This window comes from Solanum tuberosum, unplaced genomic scaffold, assembly GCF_000226075.1.
Source record: "Solanum tuberosum cultivar DM 1-3 516 R44 unplaced genomic scaffold, SolTub_3.0 scf00016, whole genome shotgun sequence".
Classification (NCBI taxonomy): domain Eukaryota; kingdom Viridiplantae; phylum Streptophyta; class Magnoliopsida; order Solanales; family Solanaceae; genus Solanum; species Solanum tuberosum.
This window is the reverse complement of record NW_006238942.1, coordinates 2,116,823-2,140,095: the sequence shown is the minus strand read 5'-3', so window position 1 is coordinate 2,140,095 and position 23,273 is coordinate 2,116,823. Positions and strand designations below refer to the sequence as shown.

General features: G+C 36.2%; 1 protein-coding gene across 2 annotated transcripts in view; it reads left to right on the top strand.

Annotated features, from left to right (window-relative positions):
- The first annotated feature begins 579 nt into the window (after window positions 1-579).
- The window catches only part of LOC102584677 (AP-1 complex subunit gamma-2-like), a 52,569-nt gene continuing 29,875 nt past the window's right edge, over window positions 580-23,273 (top strand). The window contains exons 1-10 of one of the 2 annotated variants that reach the window (XM_006340048.2): window positions 580-655; window positions 768-988; window positions 4,028-4,330; window positions 4,608-4,749; window positions 5,965-6,138; window positions 8,650-8,829; window positions 9,612-9,766; window positions 20,671-20,761; window positions 21,163-21,326; window positions 21,585-21,639. In XM_006340048.2, the coding sequence (XP_006340110.1) occupies window positions 957-988; window positions 4,028-4,330; window positions 4,608-4,749; window positions 5,965-6,138; window positions 8,650-8,829; window positions 9,612-9,766; window positions 20,671-20,761; window positions 21,163-21,326; window positions 21,585-21,639 (1,296 nt within the window). In that variant the 5' untranslated portion in view covers window positions 580-655; window positions 768-956. Of the gene's footprint in view, window positions 656-689; window positions 989-4,027; window positions 4,331-4,607; window positions 4,750-5,964; window positions 6,139-8,649; window positions 8,830-9,611; window positions 9,767-20,670; window positions 20,762-21,162; window positions 21,327-21,584; window positions 21,640-23,273 lie in introns of those variants that run through there. The other variant, XM_006340049.2, reaches the window with a different exon arrangement.

Here is a 23,273-nt window from a genome sequence, read left to right as displayed (position 1 = left end):
ACCCATTTTGATTGTGGGTCGGGTGGATTTTTAATTTTTGGGTAAAAAATAAATAAAATCGGCTAAATCATTTAGATGATGCCACGTGTCCATCCGTTAGATTCAAGGATATATACAACCCAAAAGAATGACGGTAAGGGCATATACAACCTTAAAGTATAACGGAGGGTATTGACATACCATTTATGATAGTTCGGGGGTATATTTGTCCCTTTTCCCTTTATTAAATGAGTTCGAACTTTGTAGCTTTTATTAAGGTTATGTTGGTCTTAAACAAAGCCCCATATACTTACCGCTTACGTGATATTCTATTCATTTTTTGTTTATATAGATTTAGTTCAATTTTAAAAAAGTAATTTTATTTTTAAAATTTTATGATATTAAATTTAAAAGATGTAGCATGTAATAAGATATTTTTAATTTTTCAGTCTTAAACATATCATTTAGAAAATTGAAATAAGAACTAATAAAAAAAAGAAAAATAATCTTTTTTCTTAAAATCGGATTACGAAGAAAAAAAAGAACAAATTGAAATGGAGTAAAGTTTAAGAAAATATAAGAAAAAGAAAAAAAAGAGAGGAAGACCCAAAGCAACAAAAAAAAAAAAAAACGAAAAAAACGAAAAAACAAGGCATTACACCAGTTTGTTTGTACAGTATGTTTTTTTTCTTTTTTCCATGTGATACAGAGTTTGTTCATTCAATTCAATTTTGCATAAAATCATCTTGACACTGTTATTTCTCTTTCTTCTTGTTGTTCATTTCCAGATCCAAAACGACCAATTTCAACCCAATAAGCAACTGATTGATTCTCAGATCCTTCAATTGCATCTTCCCCAGATCTCCATTGATAGCTTCTGCTCTCATTTTGCAATTAAATCAACTTGTAAACAGTTAAAATAGTCAGCACTCCTGGATCTGATCGAGCTTTCCCATAGTTTCAAGACGGACCCAATCATGAACCCCTTTTCCTCCGGCACGCGTCTCAGGTTAGTATTGTACCAACTTCCACATTTTCCCGCATTGTCATTGTCATTGTCATTGTCATTGTCATTGTTATTTTTCTTAGTTGCATAATTCCATTGTTTCATAGAGGATCTATATAGTCCACCTGACTAGTTTGGAATTGAGGGTGATTGTTGTTGTGTATTACTGGTAATTGGTTGGTACCCATGTTTGGGTTAATGTTGCATTTATTTAAGGGATATTTCAGGTAATATGTTACTTGGTTGTAAGGGATTTAAGCTTGAATTAATAATTGTCTTGTCACTTTGTTTAAACTTTGTTTATTTTTTCAATTTCTCCTTTAAGAAATTGTCCATGGGGTTTATTGGCTTAGTGCTTTGCTGAAACACAACATTTCAGAAATGGTTGACGTTGCATGGTTTAAGCTTAAAGTCTGGAACTGTGTTGGTTCTGGGCTTAGTTAAGAGAAAGAGGGGACTATTGGAATTGGATGTTTGATCAAAATGCAAATGCTGATCATACCTATACTGGACAGTGGACACAAAGGGTGTGTTCCGCTTGAAGGAAAATAAGTGGATTTCTTACTTATTTTCTTGTGTTTGGTTTGTAAGCAAAACATATTATCCTAAAAACATTTGCTTATAATCTAGACAAATACAATGGAAGTTGGGGGTGAGGGGTGGGGTAGTGGGGATGGGGCAATGGGGGTAGGGCTGAAGATAAGGTGTGATGGAGGGTGGGGAGGACAGAATCAATGTGGAATACAATTTGTGAAACTTGTTGTCCATACTTTCATTAGGGAAGCCATTTTCCTTATTTTTAAGAACTTAATTTCCTAGAGAAAATGTTTTCCAAAGATTTTGTCCAACTGAGCATTGAAAAATTGGATTTTTTTCCATAGCTAACACACCCAAAATCTCAAAATCCATGATCCGGCATCCTTTAAAGTTAAACCATGAAATATGGTGTTGAGTAGATGACCTGCGCAGCTATGAAGCAATAATATCATGCAAGTGTTATGTGATGTGGCTCCCTAGAAGGCAGTATTGTAGTGATTAGTACCATTAGTGGCCTTAATTCTATTAACTAGATAGTTATAATCTTAGCTTTTGTCTTTTACCACCAGAAAGACTAGTTTTATAGCAATCAAAATTTAATTGCTTGTTTTTTCTCTACCCTTTCTTTAATTCTCATCATTGGATTGTTAGTCTTAGACTTTGCAATCTGGACAAAAAATAAGAAATAAAGATCAGCCACATGTTCCTTTTTTTGTATCTATATCGAGATAACAGCAACATACCAAGTATAGTCCCACAAGTGAGGTGTATAATATCAAGATATTTATGGAAACTTCCATCATTATTTTGTTAGCACAGGAAGCTTCATAGTAATCCTAGATTGCTGATAAATGAAACATATAAATGCATTCACCGATTTTCAGATTGTCACAGGAAGCTTCATAGTAATCCTAGATTGCTGATAAATGAAACATATAAATGCATTCACCGATTTTCAGATTGTCACAGGAAGCTTCATAGTAATCCTAGATTGCTGATAAATGAAACATATAAATGCATTCACCGATTTTCAGATTGTCACAGGAAGCTTCATAGTAATCCTAGATTGCTGATAAATGAAACATATAAATGCATTCACCGATTTTCAGATTGTCACAGGAAGCTTCATAGTAATCCTAGATTGCTGATAAATGAAACATATAAATGCATTCACCGATTTTCAGATTGTTCTGTAATGCCAATCTGAGAGAAAGATCAAACTGAAGGATCCTCCCAATGTGCTACGTTGTCTGTTCTTTTGTCTTATTGCTTGATATCATGTTTACATAGTATTCAAACCCTTTGGTGGTGGCTTCTCTAAGAACTGGTTTCTTCTTTTCCTCGATGACTTGGCCTTAGAAGTGAGAGTGTGGACATCGTCGCTTGTTATGATGTTGGATTTTCCATAACCTTTATATTTAGTGTATGGTGCTTTGAAAAAATTGTTGGTCACTAATATAAAATATGGCTAATAAGTATGAAAGTTGGGGTTATCTGTATATGATATTTGACTAGCTATGGAGGAATGATATTTCAGATGTAAGGATTTGCTTAATGTAATCTAGAGATTCGAAGTTATGAAAAAATGTGTTTTTTCATGAGTCTATGTGATTGGTTATTCTTTTCTACACTGAAGCATGCTACTAGTTCTTGGCTACACGAGCTGGCAGCTCACTCAAACTTGTTTGGAATTGAGGCATAGTAGTTGTTGTTGTTGTGTTTGTCTACACATTATTCTGCGAACTTGTGGTTTTAGTTTTGTCCAAGTTGGCAGTTTGCTAGCTTCTTTTTTGGACTCCCATTAGTTTTCACAAGAGTTGGTAGTTGGCAGGTTATTTGTTTTAAATTAAACCAAACTGAACTAAAAGTTTTTACTTAATATAAAAACACTTTTAGCTTAGTTTGGTTTAATTTAAATGTGTTCTGTTTTCTACATATTCCAGGTCACATGTAACACTTATACATATGGTTTCAGTTACCTCTGAATTGATGGTTTTACAGCTTTGTTGGCGCCTCTGCAGCCTTGTCGTATAGCAGCATCACACTTGACATTTCATCTGATATAGAATAGATCTGTTTTTCTTTCTCTTTATTTAGCTGCATGATGCTTTACATTTCATCTGATATAGAACAGTTTTGCTATTCTTTCTCTTTATTTAGTTTTGGAATTGTTTCTGATGGGTAAGGCAACAGTGTGGATGTATCCTAAGAGGTGTAACCCATTAAAGATTATTTTATTCTCACAGAAAGTGTTCAGGAAACAGGAATTACCTGCATTACAATAATTTTTTGTGAAACAAGATTTCTCTTCAGCTACTGACTGACTATATCATTTTATTTATCCCATCCTTGCACAACCATTCCCACAGGAAAAAGAAAAAGTGTGTAAGGATGCTGATGCTAAGTTTCTGTGTCAGATTATGTTTGGTTAACTAAAGATGCTTAGTTCATAAGATAGCGTAGATGTGATAAAGATGATGATGTACCCTTATTATTCCGATGCAGGGACATGATTCGGGCTATTCGTGCTTGCAAAACTGCAGCAGAAGAGCGTGGCATAGTAAGAAAGGAGTGTGCTGCTATTAGAGCTTCAATCAGTGAAAATGATCCAGATTATAGACATCGTAATCTTGCAAAACTAATGTTTATTCACATGCTTGGTTACCCTACACATTTTGGTCAAATGGAATGCTTGAAGTTAATTGCATCTCCGGGATTCCCAGAGAAACGAATAGGATATCTTGGTCTAATGTTGCTGCTTGATGAAAGACAAGAAGTTCTAATGTTGGTTACAAATTCTATAAAACAGTATCCATTTCAGACTTACTGCTTTTATTGTGGTCTTTCTTTAATTTCTTTCTTTCTCTACATTAGTAGAAGTCACTTGAATAATTAGACCAAATTAAAATGATTGAAGAGAGAATTGCTGGAGAAGGTTTTTTTCATATCTTCTCTTTTGTTTCTTTCAAAAACAAGTTGATTTGTCCCCCCAAAAGAGAAAAAAATAGAATAAGAAAAGTCTATTGCTGGTCGGTTCGTTTGGAAGATGGAATTTGATTTTATGAGATACCTTAACTTTTAATAGAGATCTAAATCACACCAACCATTATATTGTTGGACTTGCACTTTGCGCCTTGGGAAACATTTGTTCGGCAGAAATGGCTCGTGATTTAGCTCCTGAAGTTGAAAGGTTACTTCAGTTTAGAGATCCTAATATCCGAAAGAAGGTAAATCTTATATCTCTTGCTAATAGATAAAGTTCTTTTAACTTGTTGAAGTTCCATTCCAATGTGAAGTTCTGTGGGATTAAGCTTGCTCACACAAACTCGTTAAATTTTAATTTCTTAAAGAACTCATTGATGAATCAATTAAAGTTGAGGTCCATCTGTACAGAACTGGGGGATGGTGAGTTAAAAGGAAAAGACAAAATGCTTAACGCATGTGTGGAAACACTGACAGCTTAATAGGAATTTCCATGTGTTGTGTTAGAGAAAGTGAACTTGCTCAATTTTATTATGATGTCTGAGCCAATCTGTGCATGAGAAACAAGGAATTTATCAGGAATTTCAGGATTTGTTATTAGAAGGTGACTTTTCCTGACCAACAGTAATATGGAGACTGTTTTTCAGATCAGAGGTTGCTGGTTAGTAAAATGTTGAGATGGAGTCTTTATAATTGAAGCCGTCATTTATGCAATCCTAGATTGTGAAATTTGTATTATACTTTTAGCAGAGCTGTCATCAAACTCCATGTAGGAATTGGGAATAAATATGGATGAGAAATTGACAATTGATTATCCTAGGCAATTAAATGTTCTTGCTTGACATTGATCGCTCAACAGAAAATTGACTCCAGAATCAAATTAAATACGGGGAAAAGCAGACTCAGACTACTTTTGCTTAGTTTAGTCACCAATGCAGACCATTCATTGTTTTATCAGTAGCTATTACCATTAGGTCTGTAGGCATATCTCATCAGATCCTTTTGGAACCGTGCATTTATATGAGTCCTTCCCATAATCAACCATATTTTTTTTTTGTGAACTATCATTTGGGCTCCACTAAGGAAGGAGTAGCTCAGTGAAAGGACTTCTACCTCCAACTGTGATGTTGGAGGTTGGAGTCACCAAGGAAACAAAGTGGGAAAGGGCCACTATTTACTCCTGCATAGGAGGGCGGAGAAGAGGGGTTTGGTTATGGTTGGGGTTTGTCATATAAGAAAATCGATCCTCTTGGGCTCCAATTCTAGTTTGCACTCTTCCTATTTCTCTGTGGCCTCCTTTGAACAAGATTGACTTATGCATATTATTCAAAGTAATCCATCGATCTTTAAGTATTCTCTTCTGTGTATTTAAGTACTAGTGGTCTGATGTGTCTTTGTTACTCACATATGTTTGTTACCAACATCTATTCACTTTACTTTGGTCTACTGGTCTACTGTAGGCAGCACTTTGTTCTATAAGAATTATAAAGAAGGTCCCAGATCTAGCCGAAAATTTTGTTAACCCTGTAGCTGCCTTGCTAAAAGAGAAGCACCATGGAGTCCTCATCACTGGTGTCCAGCTTTGCGCAGATCTATGCAAAGTTAGTACAGATGCCCTTGAATATTTTAGAAAGGTAAGGTTAATATGGACAACATTATCTTTTGCTACTTGTACATTCTGTCACTAGGAAATCTGTTACCTTGATATTGCTCGTTCTTTCTCATTTTTGTGACATTCTGCTCTTGAATGTAGTTCTGAGAAACTATTGTTAAGAAAACAACACATCTTCATTTTAACTGGTGTACAACTCTAAATACAGACACAGTTACGTAAAGAACCAGCATTTTTCTCTTTCTATAGCTCTTTCCAACTCTAGTCAGGGGATCTGATCTTCTTAAATTAAATGCGGGAACCTGGGCCCAAAAGAATATCATACGATAATCAAAATTGATGGGAATATATGCACTGACAACTATGGCGGGAACCTAAGACCTCCCAGCCAACCAAAAAAAAGGGGGAAAATATAGAGAAAGGGGAAAAAAGATGGTGGAAGATATTCTGATTGGTATTAAGATTTCCACTTCCATGGTCTTACTCTATGTACTTGTTTGGAGCATGACATTTGTGATGGTAACTCCAGATTTTACTGTCTTTTATGTTAGGATTTTGAGTTTCTTTGCCATGTGAAATAGTGCTTTTTGTCATTTAGGGTTTTGACGATATCATTCTTGTGTCTACTACTGTTCTTTTTCCCACTTTTGGTTCTACAAGGATATATTTTGTTTACCCTTTAAAAAACAAAACAAAAAAGAATTATTTTGTTTACACAAAATTCCTTTATTTGCTGATTTATTGCTTGTCCAAATTTAGGGATCCTTTTCTTTTCTTGATAACGTTGGGAAAATCTGTGACTGGTACTTGTGACTCTAACTGGTTTGTCTGAAAGGTAAGAAAGGAATGCCAAGAAGAAGTTCTAGAAATTTCTGTTCTCTTATTGGGTATGCTAAATGGAAATTATAATCCTCTCGGACCCACAAAATTTCTCACTAGATCAACAAAATCTCTTATTTTCTTTCCTGTTCTCTCTTTCAGCCCAAAAAGGAAAGTTAATACTTTTCGACTACTCTTCCCGTTTTCCCTCATTTTGTTTCTCTTCCTTGCTCTGTCCTTTTCTAGTCTCCAAACCAAAGGGTAATAATCTGCTTTGGTGTGTCAACCTGCCCTTTTCTAGTTTCCAAACCAAAGGGTGTCAACCTGGTAAAAAGTGGAAGATGTTCCCCAAGGGGCTGGGGTGGGGCGCCACACTAGGAGAGACATTTTGTTATAAATTAAATATCGTTTATTAATTTTCAAGATGGTTCCTAAACTATAAGCCTAAAAGAGGTCATTTGATTGCTGGTTAGGAGGTGATTTATTCATGTATTAAATCCTGCAGAACTTGTACATTTTTTGGTAGCATTTTTTTGGTATGTATAAAATTCAACACACCAAATATGGTGTTTGAATAGAAATTTAGGATCCTGCGTAACTATACATGTATAAGTTGTGGGAGAATCTATGTATTATTTTCTACATGATAGAAGATGGAATAACTAATACATTAATAACTAAAACCTGCATAACAAAATCCTACATAACTAATTCCTGCATAACTAATACTTGCATAGCTCTAAACCAGCAACCAAACGACCCGTAAGTGCATTTGGGGTTCGTAAGCTACTGTCATTCTCCTGTCAAGCCTACCCAACTACCTGTACCAGAAGATATTCTTTCTAAATGCCAAAGTGCATATGAAACAATGAGAACTCTTACTCTGATAAATCCTCCCAACCTTCTGTTTCAAATGCCTAAAAGAGGCATAATGGGCTAGATTTCCATGCTGCTTTCGTTCCATGTACATGTTTTGGAGAAGAAATGCTTGGTCAACCTATAATCTATTTTTTTTGCTTGTTGTAATTTTGAGTTTGCAATATTTTTATGGAAGTAGTATTATTTGCTGAGATTTCTGCTTTCCAGAAAGTTTGTTTTATCTGACCTGTTAAGTTAGATTATGATAATATGCCTCTACTTTTATTGGTCGAAGAATGTTAATAGGATCTCGTCCAATCTTTCATTCTGATTCTTCCTTTCTACACCACTAACTCTCTTTTTGGATGTTCCAACTGAAAAGAATGACTAAACTTGCACAGGTAATTTCTTAAATTCACTTGTGTAATGATTGATTGGGGTGAAAAGACAAGAGGTGGGACATTATGAAGTAAAAGAGGAGGCATAATTTTGTGTCTCTTTGGTTAAATATGAGGTATAAGGGGTAATGAGTTATTCTTTTGATGTCTTGACATCTCTCATATTGAAGGGGAGGGTGATGTAAATTTTGTTTACTTATCTCCTTTAGACCAAAAAACTGGAGGTAAACGATGGACATTTTTAGCTAATGGCAGTAATCAATGATCCCATCTCCACATTTTTATGCCTCACCTTGCCTTCCATTGTATTAAACATTTGTTGATATATTCTGTGCATAAGCTTTAAACTTAAATGCGTATTTGAATTATGAGATAGATAAGATTTAAAGGTTCATTTCAGTTCAACTAGGCGTTTACATTTTCTTTTTTGTTTTGTTTCCGTTCATCTGTGGTTATAGAAATGCACAGATGGTTTAGTGAAAGTGTTGAAGGATGTTGCCAACAGCCCGTATGCACCTGAATATGACATTTCCGGCATTTCAGATCCTTTTCTTCATATAAGATTGCTCAAGGTCTTACGTGTTTTGGGCCAAGGCGATGCTGATGCTAGTGATTCCATGAATGACATTCTTGCTCAGGTCAGTTATAGCTCAGTGATCTATTGAAGCATATGTGAATGTCATGGAGTTGTACAGTTTTGAATTTTTCCGAATGCTTTCCTCATAGGCTTGTTTTGTCAACATTTTGGCAGTTGATGTGTGAATCTTGCATTGGAATGGCCTATTCCCTTGATTAGTCTGTAAAGATAGAAGAATGAGTTTTTTTCCCTCTATGTGTGTACAAGATAGACAGATTGTTGTTGATAAATGATTACTTATAGTCAAGGATAACGAAAACAAGGTATATTTGTACTTGATGATGCTTATAGTCAAAGTTAAAGAACAAGTGTATATATTTACTTTATGTTCACTGGGTGTTAGATCACGGCTCTTTTCATTTCATTTTGTTCCCTGCTCTCATTGAAATCTTTATTAATACTCACAATCACCCTGCTGGGCTAGCTATCTTTATTTGGAAAATTTATTGTGCGAATCCTTGATGAGGATACTGAATGAAGCTAGTAAATGGTTGTGTTGAGCATATGCATCACATAATAAGTTTTTTCACAGTTCAGAAACTCTGATTAACACAAGCATCATAGCAAATACAACAATCTGAGGCTATTGTCTTTTTGTTTTTTCTCCTGGCTCATTTTGACAACTAATTTGTGGCAAGTTGAACTATGTTACCATCACTGAAACTACTATTAACTGTATGAATAAGAAGAATTGGAATTCGCTTTTCATCAGGGAAGTTATTATGTATAGTGAAAAATAACATTTTCTTATTCATTGTCTAACAATTTTAAATTACTTTTTAGGTAGCAACGAAGACAGAGTCAAACAAAAATGCAGGCAACGCTATTCTCTATGAATGTGTTGAAACCATCATGAACATTGAAGATAATGGTGGTTTACGTGTGCTTGCTATTAATATTTTGGGAAGATTTTTGTCCAACCGTGACAATAATATCAGGTCATCTTCATTCATCTAGTTAAATTTTCTTCCGAAAATTTGTCTGGGTAATTCCAATTTGTTGGGACTCTTTTTCTGTGTCTTAGGATTGCACCTTAGAATATTCTTTGGTTGAAACCGAATTAATCGTTTTCAAAGTTTGTGCACCTTCAATATGTGATTTCTTCCTGAACATCCTCCAATTGGTTTTTCAGATATTTTGGGAAATGAGTTGTATGTATTATTTCTTTGCCTGCCGCACACCTTGAATGTACAAGGTCTTGTGTTATGATTCTATTGGTGTTACATCAGGAGTGGAACTAGAAAAATAATTTGGTCCAAACCTATAATTACAAAGTGGCAGAATATCTAAAAGCTCCCCTAAAATTTTGCATGGATTATTAGTTGCTATTTGTGGTGATAATTATGCCTGAACTTAGCTATTTGATAGTATTACCCCCCTCCCGGATGATCTCATCCCAGGGAAGTGGCATGGATGTGCCTGGCTTGCCATGTGGATTTTATTTTCCATGTCTTATTTCATTTAAATAAAATATTCTTTTACCTTTTGAAATTCATTAATTTTTTAGGTCATCTTTTTCCGGTCAAATTTGTAAAAGAATTTGCCAAGAACTCCCATATTTAGGCTAAATTTTTTTATTTTGCTAAATATGATGAAGTTTCAGTTAATTATTTTTACAAATTTGGCCTACAAAAAAAGTCATTGCATCTAAAAAAAGATATAAAATACACAGTTAAAGTTTATTATTTTGGCTAAAAATAATGAAGCTCTAGACAAGGATGATTTTGCCAAAAAAGAAAAATACACAGTTGAAATAAATAGAAATTGCATCTAATTAAGAAATAAAAAAGTAGACAGTTGCTATGTCATTAGTTTTGCTATAACTTTTTTATTTGGCAAAAAATACTAGAGCTCTAGTCTAGTTTTTATTTATTTATTGATTTCACCCGAAAACAAAAGTACACGGTTGAAATAAATAACTAGTGCATCTAAAGAAAAGATAACAGGAAATACACAATCTGTTCTCCATTATTTTAGCTAAAACATTTTTATTTGGCTAAAATGGAGTTCGAGCCAAGTTTTTCACAAATTTTGAACCCAAAAAGAAAAAAATACATAGTTGGGACATATAGTCATTGTATCTAAAGAAGAAATTTAAAAAAAAATCAAAGTTGAGGTATAACATGCATTGTATAATAAGATGATGAAAGAAGAAGTTCAATATCTCCCAGGAACAGAGCCAGCAGCCATGCAGATTAGAAATCGATCGATGATTGAGGAGAGGGAGACAATGAATGTGTCGAGAGAAGGCGTGTCAGGAGAAGTAACAGTAGAAGTTGAGCAGCAGTTAATAGAAACAACTGACAGGGAGTTGGGGGAGAAAGAGACCTACAATATCAAAAATAGATTAATTGAGGTTGGGGAGAGAAACTCACTATAGTAGGGGAATGGGATATTGAGGAGGCAGAACCACTGCAAGTCCAACAACAACAATCAATAATATGCAAGGAAAGGGAAACATCATTGTGGGTGAAGCAGAATATAATAAAACCGGACAAAGTGCTTGGAGCAGATTTTCAAGGACATGAAAAAGAAGCTCTGGAACTACTTCTACCGGTGGATAGTTCTCGACAAGCCAGAAGAATGGAGAATGTGAATTTCTGTAAGAACACAAGATTTAGAGGCTCTCAAGAGCTGAAGTGTCTTGTGTCTTTTGATGTCAAATTCAACATAATGGGAATAGGATAAAAGGAGATCGGTTAAGAGTTTAGTGATAGAATAGAATGTAGATATTATTTGTCTGCAAGAAATAAACTAGAGGGGAATTTATCTGAGGAGGTGAAACAAATTTGGGGAGGAAGGTGGGTTGGATTTGCTCGCTTAGAAGCTAGTGGCACTAGAGGGGGTATGCTATTGGCTATTGCTATGGGATAGCACGACATGGAAGGGAGAAATCTTGGAAATAGGTGCTTACTCATTAAACTGCAAATTGAGGCACAATTGCAAGACTTCTCTTGTCATATCACTGTGGTATATGCTCCTAACTGCTACATAGAAAGGCGATTAGTATGGGAGGAGATAGGGAGGCAGTAAGGGGTCTGATGGAAGTTCCTTGGGTAGTATGTGGGGATTTTAATGTGGCCAGATTCATCTCTGAAAAGAGAAACTGTCTAAGAAGATCAAGGGGCATGAGAGAAATCTCTGATGTCATTGAAGAGTTGAAGCTGATAGATATACAACTTGAAGACAACCATTATACTTGGTTCAAAGGGGATAACCAGAAGATAGCCTCTATGATTTACATAATCTTGTTTTCAGAAGAATGAGATGAAAGCTTCAACAATTTAAACAAATGCCTTTGCAGAGACTAGGATTTGATCACTCACCTATTGCCTTACAAGGAGGACTGTGGAACAAGGACAAAAACTACTTCAAATTTGAAAATTGGTGGCTTGGCACAGAAGGATTTAATGATAGAATATAAGGAATGGTGGAGCTCTTTCAACTTCTCTGGAAAGTCGGATTTCATCCTAGCATCCAAGCTTACAGCTCTAAAAAATAAGCTTAAGGAATAGAGCAAGAGTGAACAAGGAAACTTGGGAACAAGAAGAAGGAATTTACTCAATAAACTAGCAGAGTTTGACAAAATAATGAAAGAAAGAAAGCTTACCGACGAGGAGACAAAAAGGAGGACAACAAGTTTGTTGGAATACGAGGAATTGATTAAAAATGAAGAAATCTCTTGGAGGCAAAAGTCAAGGTCATTGTGGCTAAAAGAGGGTGATAGAAACACCAATTTTTTTCACAAAATGGCAAATGCACACAAAAGGTACAACATTGACCAACCCATGATTTAGGGGGAATTATCTCAAGATCCAGGAAGAACTGAAGGGGAAATTGTGGAATATTACAGAAAGTTATATTTTGAAACCACAAGCTGGAGACCAACTTATTTGTTTCCTGTCCCAGACTAACAAATGAGGAAAAAGAGATGCTACAAAGGGGTTTTGAGGAGAGTGAAGTTCTGAGATATCTAAAACTATGTGCAACAGACAAAGCACCTGGCCTAGATGGCTTCACAATGGGTTCCTTCATAAAATGTTGGGAGATACTGAAGCAAGACATCATGCTGGCCTTTTAGAATTTCCATGAGCGCAAAAGGTTAGAAAGAAGTCTTAATGCCACTTTCATAACTCTCATTCCAAAGAAAAAAGGAGCCAAAGAGTTGAGGGATTTTAGACCAATCAGTCTGATAGGCAGTATATACAAGTTATTTTCCAAAGTACTGGAAGAAAGGTTAAAAAGACGTGATAGCCAAGTTGATTGATCCACAACAAATGGCCTTCATCAAAGGTTGACAATCATGGATGCAGTGCTAATAGCTTATGAAGTTGTTGACTCCAGACTAAAGCAAAAAAAATCCTAGAATCTTGTGTAAGCTAGGCATGGAGAAGGCATATGACTATGTTAAGTGGGAGTACTTATTGGATTCTATGAGAAGAATGCGTTTTGGTTAAAAGTGGATACAATGGGTCAAATACTGCATCTCAACGGTAAGATTTTCAGTGCTTATCAATGACTCACCGACAAGATTTTTCAGTGCACAAAGGGGTTTAAGACAAGGAGATCCTTTGTCACCCTTTCTCTTCTTAATAGCTATGAAGGGTCTTAATAGCATGATCAAAACAACAAACATGAATGGGTGGCTCAGAGGATTTGATGTGGCCAAAATTGGAGAAAGGAACCTAAGATAACTCACTTTCAATATGCTAATGATACTATGATACTATGTGATGCTGAAGAGGATCGACTCAGGACCCTGAGGGTGATTTTGGTACTTTTTGAAGGAATTTCTGGACATTAATTGGAGGAAAAGTTTCCTCTGTCCTATTAATGAGGTGCAAAACATGGAGATTTTGAATGTAATCCTAGGTGGGGAATTAGGGAATCTACCCACCATCTATATAGGGATGCCATTGGGAGCAAAACCACAATCAACTGAAATATGAAATAGTGTAATTGAAAGGTGTGAAAAGAAATTGGCAAGATAGAAGACTGAGTATCTCTCTAGGGGAGGCAGACTAACTCTCATCAACTCAGTCCTTGATTCACTCCCAACCTACATGATGTCTATTTTTTCCATTCCAGATGGGGTTATTAATAGATTGGACAAGGTGAGGATGAAGTTTCTCTGGCAAGGAAACAATGAAAAGAAGGGTTATAATCTGGTTAAATGGGAAGCAGTGATAACTGGCAAAGGACAAGGGGGATTGGGAATCAAGAACTTGAAATTCCAAAGCAAGGCCCTTAGAATGAAGTGGTTATGGAAGTATAGCAATATGAACTAGACTCTACAGAGGAATGTGATTAATGCTAAGTATGAAGAGGAGACCACTGGATGACGAAAGAAATAACAACACACTATGGAGTTGGTTTATGGAGGTCTATCAGAATATTATGGAGTGAATTCAAAACCAACATTAAGATTAAAGTGGTAAAGGGGCTAAAACTGATTTTTGCAAAGATGAATGGCATGAGGCAGGAAGACTGGACAATTTGTTCCCTGATATTCATGCACTAGTCTCTCATCAACAAAAGACTATTATAGAATTTTTGACACCCCGTGGATGGAGATTCAACTTTAGAAGGTATCTAAATGACTGGGAGATCCGAGATCCAAAGAGTTGCATATTTCTTCAATACCATCGAACAATTTAATGGACCGGAGGTAGGTTAAGATACCTTATGGTGGAAAGGTAATAAGAATGGCCAGTTCAAAGTAAGTAATGCTTACTGGTGGATGAATCAAACACCTCAATGCATAAGCAACTGGCCATGGAAAGGCAGCTGGAAAAACAAAATTCCACAAAGTGGCCTGCTTTATTTGGTTGCTAGCCAAGGAAGCAGCTCTTACCCAAGACAATCTAATGAGGAGAGGGATGCCACTTTGTCCTAGCTGTTTTCTTTGTGGGAAAAAGGCTGAGACAGTTGATCATCTATTTCTTCATTGCAAAGTCACTGGACAGCTATGGAGGATTTTCTTAAATTCCAAAGGTATCTCATGGACTATGCCTGGAAAGATTACCGAAGCAATCTAGAGTTGGGAGGAAGCTGGTGTGCAAGCAAAAAACAGATATAGATGGAGAATTGTCCCTGCTTGTATCTGCTGGACAATTTGGAAGGAGAGGAATGCTAGATGTTTTGATAGCACAGACAATAGTGTGCAAAAGATTAAAGCTAAACTGCCTTTTCTTACTATGTTTTTGGTGTAATCAAATATATTCAAATGACACTATCTCCATAATTGATGTTCTAGATTCAATTTAGGTAGGAGTTAGCAGGATTTTGAAGTAAAATTTGTAAATATGGTTTTTAGTACAACCTATGTACTGTTTGTGAGAAATATACGAAGTTACCTGTTAAAAAAAAGAAAAAAAGAAATACACAATTGTAATAAATGGCTTTAACATATGTTTGTTCTTGAAAAGAAATTTAAAATGCTCACAGGCACAAGAATCGAGGTCAACCTGCCTGTAGCTTGAATTTCAAATTACTTTCCTTTTCTGGGGGACTTTTTCCGGTAAGATGTTAAAGTCTTGCTCAACAGGGGAAAATAGCATTTACTACAATGCTGGTTTTAAGTCGTATGAGATCACAAAATGTCAAACGGAGGCAGAATCATGGTCGGAACAGAGCAGATACTTATTGTGGAGAGTTAAAATCAGCCATAAAGTCCTGAGATGGCTAACAACAGTATTTATTAAAGTGTCAAAGGAACAGGGGAAGGTAGTTAGGAGATGGAAAACAAAAGACTACTTCTCAGAGTTTTTTTGCACTCTTAAAAACAATGAGAATGTAAGATACATCAGCTTTATAGCCATACAAGGACAAAACAAAGCAGTAATTATTACACCTGAAACTACTTTCAGAGGGGGATGGGGGAACATTGCTCACAAAATAGCAAAGTTCATATATGAACCAGAAAGAATACAGGAGCAGCAGCAAAAGATGCCTTCAAGTCTAGTAGATGGATGACGGAGAGCACAAAGAAGGCGAAGATACAAAACAGAGCAAGTGGCATCAAGATCTCTGGAGAGATGAAAACCTCCGACAGGGATCTAATGAACAGGTGCATAGCCGACAAATTTCAACATGGCTCCTCTGGAATGCCACAACTGGACGATGTGAGAAGATGGGCAAGTAACACCTAGAAGACAGACAGAGGCATCAGTGTATATGCTATGAATGATGGCATGTTTCTATTCGAGTTCCCGTCACGGAAGACATCAGAGCACGTTATGGAGGGGGAATGGTCTTGGAGGAGAATGCCTCTGAAGTTAGAATGGTGAAAACCAACTACCGGATGCTGGCCAGTGGAAATCAGGAGGGACTGGGTATGGATCAGAGTTTTAGGGATTCCTCTGAATCTGTGGTCAGAGGAAATCTTCAAACTTATCGGAGAGAGATGCAGAGGCTTTATCGAGACGGAAGAGGAGACCACACTGAAAAATCATCTTCATTGGGCTAGCATCAAGGTGAAGGGAGATGGAGCAAGAGTTCCGAGAGAGATAGAGGTTAACAGTGAAGGTTTCGTCTACCAAATTCCGATATGGTGTGAGACGCCGGTGACAGTAAAGAAAGAAGAGACGAAGAAGGAGGGTTCAAGGTATTGTCCAGAGGACAATAGAGAGCATGAATCCTTTTTGGTGAAAGAAGTGACATTTCCACAGCTGTCACATGTGGGGACATCCAAGGAAGGTGGCTTTTTGAAAATTGTAACACATGGTAAGGGGGAAAGGACAAAGGGCCACTCTCAGCAACTTTGGGCCAAATTAAAAGAACAGATCAATTGGGCCTACTGGACCCAATTGCTATTTTCCAATATAAAGGCTCTAATTCAGAAGACCAGCTGGTGGACATAATAAACATTGAAATATTGGCCAATACACAAGACAACACAACTTCTAATAGCGGTGAAGAGATGGGAAACCTGTTGGGAGAAGGAGAAAGTCGAGCAATTGATTGTATACAAACGAAGACAATTGCACCATTAGAAGTTGAGTTACAAGTCAATCAGGGAGAAGAAAGAGAGAGACAGATCGAAACAAATGAAGGGGAAACAGACAGAATAGCAGAGGAAGCAAGACCTTTAAAAATTCAAATGCTGAATGAAGAACCACAGTGTCTTAGCCCCTCAGAATGGATTCAGCAGCATATTATGAGGCTGAGCACATAATTTGGAGTAGATTTCAGAGGATGTGAAGAAACAGCAAAAGAATTATTTTTGAAGATAGACAACAACAAGCAGGAAAGTGCAGAGAAAAAAGGGGACTCGTCAATAATAAAGAAGAAGGGGGTGTATGAGTTGAAGAGGCTAGTGATAGATTCCAATTTCATAAGTAATGGCAGTAGAAGTAGGGGGGGATATCTAGCCATCAAGAATGAGGTCCCTAAAATCCAGCAACTAGCAAATATATTGGGATGCAAAGTGGAGCATTTGCCTACCATATACCTGGGCATGCCCCTGGGTAGCAAACACAAAACAATGGAGATATGGAATGGTATTCTGGTGAAAACGGAGAAGAAACTTGCTAGATGGAAGGCGCAATACCTATCCCTAGGGGGTAGATTGATCCTCATAAACTCTGTTCTGGACTCTTTACCAACCTATGTGATGTCCTTGTTTCCAATCCCAGTAAAGGTGGTGAAAAAACTAGACAAGCTTAGAAGGAACTTCCTATGGAAAAGCAATAAGGAGGGAAAGGGTTATAACTTAGTCAACTGGAAGAATGTTCTTCTTAGCAAAGAAAGAGGGGGTTTAGGGATCAGAAATTTGAGGCTGCAAAATGAAAGCCTTTTGATGAAATGGCTATGGAGATACACTGAGGAAGATGCAGCTCTCTGGAAGGAGGTTATAGTAGCAAAATATGGAGAACTAAATCCCTGGTGTACAAAAATCACCTCTGAACCATATGGGGTGGGGGTATGGAGGACAATCAGGAACCTATGGCCACAAATGGAAGGAAATGTGTATATTAAGGTGGGTAATGGAAACAAAACTAAATTTTGGAAAGATGGTTGGATAGACCAAACCTCTCTTAGAGAACTTTTTCCAGATTTGTTTCTAATCTGTGAGAACCCTGATGCTAGAGTGAGTGATTGTTGGACAGAACAGGGATGGGACATATCTTTAAGAAGACTACTTAATGACTGGGAGGTGGAGAGGGTGGCAGCGCTACTGGAAAAACTAGCTGGAATGATTATAACTACAACAGCAACAGACAAGATCCTGTGGAAACATAGCAAGGATGGAGTCTTCTCAGTCAACAATGCCTACAAAAGAGGACTAATGGGGATGACAGGGGCCCCAAAATATAATTGGAACTACTTTTGGAAGAGTGACATTCCTACAAAAGTAAAGTGTTTCACCTGGTTAGTGATAAAGAGAGCATGTTTAACAGAAGAAGTTCTACAAAAGAAAGGCAGACAACTGGTTCCTAGGTGTTTTTTGTGCAACTTGACAGGGGAAACAAATAACCATCTCTTCCTGCATTGTAAGTTTACTGCTCAAATTTGGAACTTGTTTCTCAACATCACAAGCATGAACTGGACAATGCCAGAACATACATCAGATCTGTTGAGCTGCTGGATTAGGAGGGGAGGCAGTAAGAGTCAAAAGAGATGGTGGAAGCTAATACCATCATGTGTATGGTGGTCAGTCTGGAAAGAAAGAAATGGAAAATGTTTTGAAGATAGATCCAATTCCATCCACAAAGTTAAATGGAATTGTATAGTATCTCTACTTTTTTGGTGTAAACAGCTTTGTATAGATGATATAGACCAGATTATAGATTTGATAGGAAATCTGTAATTATCCCTTTTTGGAGGTAGCCAGCATACCCTTAATGCTGAAGAATTCAACCTTACCCGTTTCAAAAAAAAAAAAAGCCATCAAGAATTAATGAAGTTGAACATAGTATCATGGAATGTGAGGGGGTTAAACTGTGCAAAAAAGAGAAGTATGATAAAAAATTTGTTGCAATCCTGGAAGGTTGATGTAGTGTGTCTACAGGAAACTAAGTTAGAAGGAGACATTGGAAAAATGATAAAGAAAGTGTGGGGAAATAGATGGTTGAACTATGTTCAACTAGAGGCTAGTGGCACTAGAGGTGGAGTAGTGATCAAAGTGAAAAACGATATTTGAAAATTGGAGTTGTGTTTGGCCATAAATACAAATTGGAGTTGTTTTTGACTTTTTGTGAGTAATTTGGAGTGAGAAAGTGAAAACACCTTTTTATTGTTTTTTCATATTCTTGAAAGTCTGAAGTTGAAATAGATAGAAATAGATGAATTAGAACTAGTAGATTTGTTAGGATCTCTGCAAGTGGCTTCCTCATACTCTTTTTGTTTTTGCTTCTTTTTGAAGGTCTCCAACGTATCCTTAATGCTGAGGAATACAATGCTACCAATTTCAAAAAAAATAATATTTTTGAAGTTGAATTCCGTAATTTTATGGCGAAATGTGAACTCTGGAAAAAAAGTAAAAGAATTTCATGGCCAAATGGCCACTCAATATGTATTTTGGTGGTTGCAGTGAATTTGGGTCTGTATTGAGTGCTATTCATTATATTATGCTTGTTCTATTCGTGTTTTAATTAGTATCATCTATATGTATCAATTGTTTGAATTATGATAGTTCTATAAACAAATTGTTTGGTATCTTTAAAATTTTAAAGAAAAAATATCAAGGAGACCAGTGTCAATGGCGAAAACCTTTAAAAAGTGCTCCCAGGTGTATTGGGGCTTCAAGTGCAGTTAAAGCCCGGGAGAAATGAAGTAAAAATAGAAAACATATATATGTAAGAAATTAACAAATTCATTCATAATGTTTTCCTTAACAATTAATATATCTTTTTGCCGATTACATTTATTGTTTAGTACCAACCGATTCAATATAAAATGCATGGGCAATGAGGCACATGTCTTAGTCAGTTGCCTGCTCTGAAGCGCAACTTAAGGGAGGCAAATGGCCTTCCATGAGTTTTTCTGTGCTTCAGCGCGTCTTAAATGAAGATGACACTAAATGAGACAAGCAAAATTAACAAATCGTTACCAAGTGGCTTGAAGTCTAGAAAGCTGGAGTAAGGAACTTAAAGAAAATATACTCATTCTGTTCAAATTAAAAAGACGCTCTTTTCATTTTGTCATGTTCCAAAATGTTTGACACGATTCCTTTTCATAAAACTTCCATGGTAGCTAAGAATAAAAATTCATCGAACTACTCAAAATTTAAACTTCAATATGATGTATTATACTAACTTTAACTTCACTTTAATTATTTTTTTTGATTATCACTAATATAATTTTTAAATTAAATTAAAATTTCAATTCCATGAGTGGTCGGATAACGTTGTATAAAATGAAATGAGTTGGTAATATTTTTCATGTGTTCCTGATGTAAATGGATGAAAGCTACTCAATGGTGAAAGGGGAACTCTTTGGTAATACATAATAAGGAGGGGCACAAGGCCCCTGCCACCTTCCATTTCTTCCTCAATGCTGTACCTTTATTATGTGCAGTCAAAATAAGACATGCTTTTGTCTCAATACATCCCTGGTTTTGGTATGATGTGCATGTGACTGCAACCTGCATGGAGGTTCAGTACAAAAAATTTCATGCTGTCAGTCAGCTTACCTTTATTGCCACCTTCAGATGCTCCTGATTGTGTTAAACAATCCTGAAACGAAATCTGTTTAATTTTCTTTGTTTGTTTTTCTCTCTTTTGGGGGAAGGGAGGGAAAAGGGGGTTTCCTTCTGTGGATTGAATGCCATTTTGGCTGCATAATTACTTCTATTCTTCTGCAATATGCTTTTCATTTTATTGAGGTTCAATTATTTCAGATATGTCGCCTTGAACATGCTGATGAGAGCTATAGCTGTAGATAGTAAAGCAGTACAAAGGCATCGGGCAACAATTTTAGAATGTGTGAAGGTATACTGCCTTTATATTTTATTGTTTCTTCTCATAAACCATAACAATTTACTGCTTCACGTTTTTCCTCTTCTTCAATCTGTGTTCTTTTACTCTCACATGGAGTACCTTCAACATAATACATCTCCAGCGTATGTTTAAAATTGTTCTAGCCAGAGCTTTTCATGATTTGTGCTCTAGATATGCAGTACTCTAGGTTTATAAGGTCCGTCGTAAAAGTTATGTAGATGCTGCAGGGGAATGTGTAACACATACATATATACATTATTAATGGCATCTTTTCATGCTGGTACCTCCATTATTATATGGCTTCTTGAGTTGAAATGCAAATGTCTGACATCTTTTCCCAAAGTTCACATTTATCATTTCTGTTGCGACTTATGTGCTTATTTAATTTTCAGGACTCCGATCCATCAATTCGTAAAAGAGCCCTTGACCTAGTGTACTTATTAGTAAACGAAACCAATGTGAAGCCATTGACCAAGGAGTTAACTGAACATCTCGAAGTAAGCGATCCAGAGTTTAAGGGCGACCTGACTGCCAAAATCTGTTCCATTGTAGAAAAGTAAGTCAATACTGAATAAGTGTCAAACTTATCGTCTCTTATTTTTGTAAAAATTCACAGAGAACTCCTGCTTTTGAATATTCTGGAAATAGATCTTTTGGTTGTTACTTTGCTATTTCCTATTTTTATTTCTGTTTATTTTTCTGGCCGTCTCCAAGGGGATTATTGTGTTGTAATATGATTACATAACTTTCCTGAACATGTGGGTTCGTTCTCTTCAAATGCATCTTGTGCTTACAACTGCTTATGGTGAACTAGGTTCTCCCCTGAGAAAATTTGGTACATTGATCAGATGCTCAAGGTCCTTTCTGAGGTATGCATAAACTGTTAGATTCATAAATTTAAATCTCTTTTTCGTTTATTCAATAAATTTATATATCTTGATTATCGTTTAAATCAATAGTCTATGGTGCTCCCATGTGTTTATTGTTGGTGTGCAGGCTACAATATGATTTTAGTTCTGTGGCAATGTGATGTGGTGTTTCTAACTTTTAAGCCATTGTCTTTCCCTTAATGACCCTTTTATGTTTTATTACCTGGACAGGAATGTAGCTAACTATATTCTATGCGCCCAACTTTGGTAATGCAGAGGTTACAGTAGTACGGAGTTTTTATTATATGTGACGGCTTTCCTCTAAATTGTGGAGTAAAAAGCTCTTATTAAATTTCTATTAGTGATTGCTGATTCTGACAAGTTTACCGCCATTTCACAAATATATGTTAGTAGGATGATCCTTTACAACAATAACAATTATGCCACAATTCCAGATTAGTTGAGTTGGCTATTTGAATCCTCTATATCAATTTTTAAAATTTTTTCAATCAGGTAACATTTTGTATTCAAGCTAGTACTTAGGTAGTACTGAAAAACCATATTTACAAGAGTGAGATCAGATACAGAGTATGCCAAAAGTAAATCAAACCTAGATGGTATCTAGCACATCTAGGATTGATTCTGTATCCCCAGAGTATAATTTAGTACACCTAAAGCAAAATAACAAAATACAGTTTAGCTTAATCTTTTGTACTGAATTGCACCTATCCTCAAAGCATCTATAATTTCTTTCTTTCCAAATTGTCCACCATATACATGAAGGGATGATCCTCCATCTCTCTCTGTTACTGGCTCCAGCTCCAGCTTCCTCCCAGCTAAAAAGAGTGTCAGCAATCTTGCTTGGCAATGCCCATGCTATGCCCCTAAGATTGATAAAAATCTTCCATAGCTGATCTGTGATACTGCAGTGTAAGAACAAGTGATTTACTGTCTCAGCTTCCTTTTCACATAAACATCTTGATCATAGTGATATCTTCCTCTTAATCAACTTCTCATGAGTCAGAACAGCTTCTGTAGTTAGAAGCCACACAAAACATGCAAACTTATATGGAATCTTGGTCTTCCAGATCTGTTTCCAAGGCCAAAAAGTATTCATTGGTTCTATCTGATTCAACAACTTATACCCTGAGCTGACTTTATAAAGTCTTTTTTTTTTTGAGAAAGGTAACATTTACTTTTATATATCCACAGGTATACTACATCAAAGTGTAGTTCCCCTCCAAAAATTTGTACTTACAACAGCCCTAAGATCTTTTAGTTACAGCCAGTCAATAACATTAGAAACATCTTCAGAATTTCCTATTACTACTTGCTTACACCAAAAATAATAAAGACCTAGGCAGTTTATCTTTATCTTCTGAATATTGTTGTTCTTTCCTTCAAAACATCTTTGATTCCTTTCATTCCAAATTGTCCACCAAATGCATGCTGGGACAATCCTCCATCTCTCCTCCTTTTTTCCTGCATTTCCATCACTATTCCAGCATTTTAGAACTTCTGTGATTCTCCCTGGTTTTGTCCACTTGATCTTCCTCTTGTGAATGAACATTTGCCATAATTGATCTGTCCATTTGCAGTGCAAAAAGAGATGGTTGACTGTCTCCACCTGTTCT